This window comes from Glycine soja, chromosome 4 (assembly GCF_004193775.1).
Source record: "Glycine soja cultivar W05 chromosome 4, ASM419377v2, whole genome shotgun sequence".
Lineage (NCBI taxonomy): Eukaryota > Viridiplantae > Streptophyta > Magnoliopsida > Fabales > Fabaceae > Glycine > Glycine soja.
The window spans coordinates 20,676,658-20,686,230 of NC_041005.1; the positions used below are offsets into that span (position 1 = coordinate 20,676,658).

The 9,573-nt window shown below is 31.6% G+C and overlaps 1 protein-coding gene across 1 annotated transcript; it reads left to right on the forward strand.

The window, feature by feature from the left end:
* Nucleotides 1-7,025: 7,025 nt before the first annotated feature.
* On the forward strand, nt 7,026-8,768 carry LOC114409507 (uncharacterized protein At5g39865-like). The gene is made up of 2 exons (XM_028372986.1): nt 7,026-7,320; nt 7,699-8,768. Exon 2 carries the CDS (start codon nt 7,728-7,730, stop codon nt 8,499-8,501), a length of 774 nt encoding a protein of 257 aa, XP_028228787.1. The 5' UTR covers nt 7,026-7,320; nt 7,699-7,727; the 3' UTR covers nt 8,502-8,768.
* The last annotated feature ends 805 nt before the right edge of the window (nt 8,769-9,573 follow it).

Sequence of the window (9,573 nt, forward strand, 5' to 3'; positions counted from 1 at the left end):
TGTGACCATGACCATAGGGGCATGAGCATGATCAGGATTTTTAGTTTTATTATTTTTAATTCTATTGTGTAATTGGGCATAAGAGACTTTTGGCCTATAACTTTAGATAGGTTTTTAGACTCTAGCTTAGGAACTTTGAGTTATCGAGGCATTGACGGAATCAAGCGAGAGCATAGGATTCCTCTTTCTCTCTTTATTCCAGTTTGATGTTTTTTTTCTTTTTGTTCTTGTTTTAGTTTCCATGGTTGTGAGTAGTCTTCCTAGTTCTGCAATTATGACATAACCCTTGACATTTTTTTATGTTACTCTAGTTATTTTGAGGTTTTCTTAAAAAAAAAACAATTTAAAAACCAATGCATTTTAGGTCATCTCTGAATATCGCTTTACTTTGAATAGGTTGTGTTTGTCTATGTTTTTTAGCTTAATTTTAATTGAATTTTTAGGGCTTCATGCTATTAGGATTTGTCATGGCGTTTTCCTTGTTTTCATTTTATTTTAGATCACTTTTCAGATGAAGGATTTAAAAAGGGGAGTTTGAGCATAAAAGACTCGGAAACAAAGTTAAATTCAAGGAAGTTCTCCTGTAACTTGTAGAGAAGATCATGGGGGTGTGATCAAGATCACAACCCCATGATCAGACATCAGTGTTGGAGTCCAAATAGCACTCGCGAGAAGATCATGGCATTGTAGCCATAATCATGGGCATGAGCGTGATCAAGATTTTTTGTTTTTTAATTGGGCATTAGAGACTTTTGGCCCATAACTTTAAATAGGTTTTTAGACTCTATTTTAGGGACTTTGAACTATCGAGGCATTGACAGAATAAAATGAGAGCATATGATTCCTCCTTCTCTCTTTATTTCAATTTGATGTTCCTTCTTCGTCTTGTTTCAGTTTGCATGATTGTGTGACTAGTCCTCCTTGTTTTGGGATTAGGGTGTAGCCCTTGACATTTGTTTATGTTAATCTAGTTATTTTAAAGTTCTCTTTAAAAAACAAAATTTTAAAAAGTAATGCATTTTAGGTCATCTATGTATATCATTTTACTCAGGATAAGTTGCATTTATCTATGTTTTTTAGCTTCATTTTCGTTTAATTTGTAGTGCTTCATGCTATTAGGACTTGCCACAGTGTTTGCCATGTTTTCATTTAAGTTTATATCACTTTTCACATGAAGCATTTAAAAAGAGAAGTTTGAGCACGAAAGACTTGGAAACAAAGTTAAATTCAAGGAGGTTTTGTTGTAACTTGCAGAAAAGATCATGGTGTGATCAAGATCAGAACCCCACGATCAGACATAAGACTTGGATCCCAAATAGCACTTGCGAGAACATGACGACCCTATTACTAAGACCACCTGGGCGTGAGCGTGATCAGGATTTTTTGTCTCATTATTTTGTAATTGGGCTTTAGAGAATTTGGGCCCATAACTTTAAAAAGGTTTCCAGACTCTAGTTTAGGGACTCTAAACTTTTGAGGCATTAACAAAATAAAGGGAGAGCATAGGATTCCCGATTCTCCCTTTATTCAAGTTTGATGTTCTTTCTTCTTGTTGTTTTAATTTCCATGGTTGTGTGAGTAGTCTTCCTTGTTATGCAATTAGGGCGCAACCCTTGAGATTTGTTTATGTTAATCAAGTTATTTTGAATCTCATTTTACTTAGGATCGGTTGTGTTTGTCTATGTGTTTTAGCTTAATTGTCATTGAATTTCTAGTGCTTCATGCTATTAGGACTTGTCATGGTGTTTGCCTTGTTTTCATTAGTTTAGATCACTTTTTACATGAAAGATTTAAAAAAGAAAGTTTAAACACAAAAGACTTGGAAACAAAGTTAAATACAAGGAGATTTTGTTGTAACTTGTAGAAAAGATCTCAGAGGTGTGATAAGGATCATGACCCCATGATCAAACATCAGAACTGGATCCTAAATAGCACTTGCGAGAAGATCACGACCCCATGACCATGATGTCTGGGGGCATGAGCGTGATCAAAATTTTCTGTTTTATGATTTTTTTTAATTTTGTTTTGTAATTGGGCATTAGAGACTTTTAGCCCATAACTTTAAATAGGTTTTTAGACTCTAGTTTAGGGATTCTAAACTATTGAGACATTGACGGCATAGAGAGAGAGGATATGATTCCTTTTTTCTCCTTCTCTCTTCATTCAGATTTTTTTTCTTCTTCTTGTTTTAGTTTCCATGGCTATGTGTGAGTAGTCATCCTTGTTTTGGGACCAGGGTATAGCCATTCACATTTGTTTACGTTAATCTAGTTATTTTGAGGTTTTCTAAAAAAATAAAAAATTAAAGAAAAAATTTAAAATAAAAGTAATGCAATTTAGGCTATCTTTACACATCATTTTACTTAGGATAGGTTGCATTTATCTATGCCTTTTAACCTAATTTTCATTGAATTTGTTCCGTTTCATGTTTTCAGGACTTGTCATGGTATTTGCTTTGTTTTCATTTTAGTTTAGATCACTTTTCACATGAAGGATTTAGAAAGGGAAGTTTGAGCACAAAAGACACGGAAGCAGAGTCAAATTCAAGGATAAGATTCCTTTTTTTCCTTCTCTCTTTATTCCAATTTGATGGTTGTTTCTTCTTTTTGTTTTAGTTTCCATGGCTATGTGTCAGTAGTCATCCTTGTTTTGGGATTAAGGTGTAGCCCTTGACATTTGTTTATGTTAATCTTCTTATTTTGAGGTTCTCTTCAATTCTATTCTTTTAGTTCTTCTCTTTTTGATTTTATACATGCTTGACGCTTGATCACCATTTGCATGATGTTAGACACCTAAGGATAAACTAAGAGGTGAACTTAGTGTGTTGGAACCATAAGAGGATAGCTTAGGCTTTAATTCATGACAGTAGGATTAATTATAGGTGGATAAAAAGAATTAGTGAAGAGTGTAAAGGATTTAATTGAACATAGCACCATGACCAATAGTGGTTAATTCAAATTGGCACATTTGTATTTCTTGAAAGAGAACAAAAATTACCTTAGATTAGTTCATCGTTCAAATTGAATGAGGAAGAACCTTGAAGTGTTAGATTAGTTGAGCAAGAGTCTTTGTGAAACCCTAATCCCAGATTTTTCTAAATTTGAATTTAATCCCAATCAAATATTCTCTTATCTTTATCTTGTCTTTTATCTTTATCGTTCTATCTAATCTTTACATTTTTAAATCAAATATTTTACAAATCAAATTTAAATGTTTTCCAAAATTATTTAGTTTCTATTTTTAATTATGATAAATGCAAAACCAAAAATGTGATCCCTATGGATTCAATATTTATTACTTGACAACCATCGTGTACTTGCAATTTTTTCCTATCAACACTCCATACATAAAATGAACAAATAGGGTGATAAAGGATCACCTTGCTCAAGCCCCCTCCTTGGGATTATAGGGTCAACCCCATCACCATTAATCAAGACATTAAAATCCACAGTTTCAATACACAATCTAATGCAATCAACCCACGTTGGGTCAAAGCCCATTTTCAACATAATGGCAATTAAAAAATTCCACTCTACTTTGTCAAAAACCTTGCTTACGTAATTCTTTAAAGCTAGCTCACCAACATTGCCTTGCATTTTACATTTCATGTGATGCACAATCTCAATAGCAACAAGCACATTATTAGGAATAGATCGCCCCTCAACAAAAGCAGATTATTCAAGGGAGATAGACTTTGAAAGAGTGGATTTGAGCCTATTAGCAAGGACTTCCAAAATAATTTTGTAAAACACATCACATAGGAAGATAGGTCTCAAATCAAGCATGATCTTGCCTTTCAATGATAACCATTTTTCAAGAATTTTTCTATAATGATAATACTTAGGTTATAATGGATGAATTTTTTGACAGGTAAACAAGTCAAGCTTACATCATATATTTTTAATCAAGATCAGACTCAAAGTTAACAAAGCCTAGTGTGACCTAGGCTATTTCAATTCCTAATTGTATCTGAATGGTAGCTTTTAGAGAAAACTCTAACAATTGATAATTGCACTTCAAATGAAAGGCTGATTTTATTTTTAAGCACAATACCATTTCATTAACATTGTTCTATTTGTTGAAAATAACTATTATTATAAAAAAAATATTAAATAACCAGTTTGTTTATTAAACACATGACAAACTTATTTTTATTTCATTTGGTTTAAAATTACATTATCATTTAAAGATAAATACTGCTTGTTTTTTTTCTTGGTTAACACATAAATACTTCTTGTTCTTACAAAATATATTTCCAAATACACTCTAATATTATCACAGAAAAAGGAACTGAAGGCACATTTACCATGTGTTCAATACCCATTTTGGAGTCATTGGAACAATTTGATTCCTTGTTTGGTGGCAACAAATGATCAAAATTCAAGTTTGGCCCGCAATATATTATGCCATTTGAATCCATGACATGGTTGAGATTCGTTTTGGTGTTTTATTTATTATTTTCGGTAGTCGTGATGCCATCATTTGAATCTTTTCTATTTTATCCATGACATTAGTGATTATTTTGTAATAAAATTTGTAGTTGTATAAGTATTCAGATATATGTTTATTTTGTTCCAATAATATACCTGTGAATGCAGCTGGCGGTTATTTTATACATAGAAATCGAACTTAAGAAGAGATCCCACGCATATTTTGTTCTAATAAGTAATATTATTTTATTCAAATGATTTTTCTTGAAAACAGTATTAATGATTTTTAATCAATTATAAAAATTTTTTTTACAACGGCAACATATTTAGAAGAGAAAATTTTTATTTTTACTTGTGTTTTAACAAAAAAAAATTATACTATTATTTCTATGAATATATTCAATTATTTCATTAATACTGTTTTAAAACCGATACGTATTATATTTATTAACTTCAAAAATTAAAAATTTAACATATTTTAAATTTAACTTTAAACATATTTTTTGTTTATTTATTTTATATGATAAAATATCAAACGTTTTTGTTAGATATTAAATGGATTTTTTTGTTAGTTTATTCTACAACTCACTGATATATGAAAAACTAAGACTAGCTAATTTCATATCATGTTTTCCATACATTTTTTTCTGTCTTTTCAGTGTGTAAACCAAAATAGACGGGGAACTTCTATTTGATACCAACTAAAAGAAAACTTTTCAAACTTAAAGAACTTAACGGAAACAAAGGACTAAAATTTTAATTTAGTTATAAAAATGTTAAATTCCATATAAATTATCTTTTTTCTCCAATAATTATCCCAGGATTTTAATTACTAATTCATGCACAATTCTGACGTTAATCGTGTAACTTTGTAAATCTATCTTTTTAATTTTTTGTAATAGAAAAGTTACCACAAATTATGATAATTTATTCGTTAAATTAATCTATTAATCCTCTAATTTATTTTTTAGATTGGATTTGTTTCTCTAATTTTGAAATTGTTTTAATTTAATCTTATCCTCTAAATTAAGTCAATAGTATTAAAAAATTGTACTTTATGCTTACTTAAAATAATTTAGTGATAATTATAAACCGTAATAAAACATACATTTAAACTGTGTAGAATCATGTTTAGTTGACATAATTATTACGTAATTAAATTAAACTGATTTTAAAAATTAGAAAATTAAATTAGACCCAAATAAGTTAAAAAACTGAACTAATTTTAAAAATAGAAACCAAATTCAACATGTAAAAGTTAGAAGATGAAATTTAACATTAAAAATAAATTACTAAAGAAAAACCTAATTTAACCTAATTTATTTATTATAAGGTCTACCCGAGTTGTTTCTTCAAAAAAAGGTAGCCGTGGGCGGTGGGCCTGACTACAGTTTCCTCTTGACCAATCTCACAATCCATATCCATACATCGACAAAAGGGAATAGTTGGGTGCTATGTTGCCACACCACCTAAAAAATACAAAATAAAAAAAAAAGACAAGAAAAAATGTATTGATATATTGTTAAAAAGAATAAACAATAAAAAAAGAGCTTATGTAAGATAAGATAATTAATGCAAAAACAAATTGATACAATCAATTAATGTAATAACAAATTCATATAATCTTCGCATATTTTAGTAGATAATTGAATCTTAGGTATGCTAACAAGTTTTTATGATCATATATGAAGAAAATTCACTTCAATAATTTTTATGTCTCTAAAATTAATTTCATAACTTCCAACATTTGAAAACAAAAATTGCACTCTTAATTTATTTTTGACGGCGCATACTCATTTCCACATATTCTGATGCAAGAGAGCCAAAAACCAACAACACTCGCAGTACTTTTTTTTTTCCTCTCTCCAAAATAAGAAAAAAATTGTTTATTTCCATTTTTTATATAAAAAAACACTGTTTCTTTGTTTTTATTTTTTGATTCTACAAAACGAATGCAAACTCAATCAATTTTTATTTTCACATGTCCGATCCAAAAGGTAGCTGCACAAGTCACTTTTAACTTTTTCTAAATAATTGCCTTTCCTTTTTTTCCTCTGTAACAAAATTAATATTATCTATTTTCTCTTTGAATGGTGTGCATTTCTTAACTATCCTCACACAAGAAAACTCTCTTAATATTTTCAAATTATGCTTCTTTTTATATACTTGATATTCTTTTTGCGTTTATTTCTTAATTAAATTTTAATATTTTTTTAAAATTATTCATAATTAAAAAATGTTATATTTATTATAAATTAAATTAAATTTATCGTCCAAAAATATTTTTATTAAAATGTTAGTTATAATATAAATTATGTATTTAAAATGTTTATGTTTTTATAAATTTTAATGATATAAAATAAATATTTATCATTTATATTATACAGACTAAACTACTATTAAAATTTAATTCAAAAATTAAATGCATAAATTTATTTTGAATTGGTAATAATCCAAAGACTACCTCCCTCACTGTCTCACTCAAAAAAAGACGAAACAGAACCCGCACCGCTACACCCACTTTAAATTTTATTTTTCAATTATGTATATTAATATATTTGAATTTTCTCTCTGTATAAATAAATAAATTCTTGCCGTTGTAGATAACATAACCCAGTGAGTCTACCCTTATCTCTGACCATTTCTTTCTCTGAAGCCAACTCCAAAACTAACAGACAGAAAGAAAGAGAAAAAGAAACCCAATTCCTGTTTCAACTGAAACACAGCACACACAACAATCATCAATTTCTCTACAAAAAATAACCCCACAAAGAAAACAAACTGAAACAACAGCAAAAAAGAAATCTTCACCTCAGCTTCCTCTGTTCCGTCCTTCCTCGTCGCCGCGCCGGAGCATCTCGCCGCCGTCATCCACCGCATCATTCGCGAGGTATAAAAAACAAGAAACCCTAAATTTCATTGCCTTTTTTCTTCTTTAATACTCTCGCCCCTGAAAATTGAGCTCGATTTTTTTATTTAATTACGAAAAAGTCCCAAAATAAACCCTAAAAAGATTAATAGTGTTTCTGAATTCATGTTAGATTTTCATGATTACATTGAAGAAACATTAGGTAACGTAATTGTAAGTATTCATTTCGAGAAATTGATTTCAGGTTCATAATTGATTTTGAGTTGAAACAACTTGCATTGAAAGAATCACGTCATTTCGTAATCAATTTTACAAAATCAATTTCAGAGTCAATTTGCATTCAAAATTTATAAACCCTTACCGGAACACATTAAAACATTTCGATTCTTTTGCATTCAGGGAACTCGGAGGTCATCGAATTCGCGAAGATGTCGCGGTTCCCGTTCTTCAACCGTTCGAACACGATTCACTCGACGAAATCGGAATCCTCGCAGAAACCCTACCTCGTCCACCACCATCTCCACAATCTTGACCGGTCCGGTTCGGTGAACCGCTTCTACGGTTCAGTGGACTCCATGAAATCCTCAATCCGCGGAAAAATGGTGAAGAAGCTCTGCACCTTATTCGAATCCTCCAAAAAACCCTTGCCAGAACCAGAATCCGAATCTGAATCGTTTTCTTCTTCAAAATCACGTTCAAAAACAGATTCAGATTCGTGCATTACTATATTGTTTCGATTACCCGGCACAGAGGACAGAATAGTTGTGTATTTAACGAGCCTTCGCGGGATTCGGAGAACTTTCGAGGATTGCAACGCGGTCCGCATGATCCTGAAGGGGTTCAGGGTTTGGGTGGACGAGAGGGATGTGTCTATGGACTTGAGCTACAGGGAGGAGCTGCAGCATGTGCTGGGGGAGCACCATGTGGCGCTCCCCCAAGTTTTTATACGAGGGAAGTACATTGGTGGTGCTGATGTGATCAAGCATTTGTTTGAGAGTGGTGACTTGGCGAAGATGATTCTGGAAGGGCTCCCCAAGCTGAAACCCGGGTTCGTGTGTGACAATTGTGGGGACGCGAGGTTCGTGCCGTGCGAGAATTGCAGTGGGAGCAGGAAGGTGTTTGATGAGGATGAAGGGGAATTGAAGAGGTGCTTGGAATGCAATGAGAATGGACTCCTCAGGTGTCCGTATTGCTGTTCTTGATTTTGATTAATGATGATTTTCATGGGGGTTAATTGGGTTGTTGCTCGTTGAACATGTGTTTTGTTTTGTTCAAGACTGGGTGTTTTACTTTCTTATCTTGGATTGAGATGGAAAACTGGGGTGAGTGGGGGATGTGTATATTATATTCTAATGGAGGGTGTAAATATTTAGTGGTGTACAAGAATTTGCTAAATATTGGTTGTTGATGGATGATAGCTTTCTAATGGGAATTATGGGATGTTTTAATATATCCCTTTATTAGTCTAATCTCGGATCCAAGTTCTGTATATATATTTTTTTTACTCACAGATTTTTTAGAGATAATCTTGTTGGTGAGACAGTAAAAATACTAAAAGTTAATATCTACATCATATCTTTGTTAATCATGTTGTTTGGTACTAGCTACTAGCTCTGTGCTAGATTCAAATCACTGGTGGCCTGTGCGTGCATTTTGATTTGGATGATGATCGCATTGCATTATTGCAAGAATGATGTGATCATGTTACATGAGGTATTAAAATGTTCACTTCCCTTGGATTTTAGGAGTGTTGTATGGTGCTTATAGTTTGTTTGTTTTATTGACTCTGCTATTGATTGTCCAATGGGATTAAGATTTTCTGAAGTTATGAAAAGAACTGCATTGATCTGGTTTTTTATTGACTCTGCTATTGATTCTTTGAGATTTAATTTTTTTTTTCTTTTCTAAAAGCTTTTTTTGGTGCAATTCTTTTCTAAAAGCTTTGAAGTAGTATTGTTTTCTTATAAATAAATTGATCTACAGTCTAACACGTTGTATTATACATGTCTCATTAAAGTGGTAAGTTGCCATTCCATAATGAATTGATGTCTCATTCTTCATGTTGAAATCACGATCCTTTGTTTTTTGTTTGTAAAATTGTGATATGGGATTGTCGCCATCTTTTTCTTCATAAGCTTTTAGCAGTGACTCTGTTGGCTGCTGATTACATGTTATAGCCTGTTCCTGGCTTGCTTCCTACGTGTTTTCATCCAGCCAATAGGATACAAAATCTCAGTTGTTTCAATTAAACAGCAATTGGGAAGTAGAGAGAAT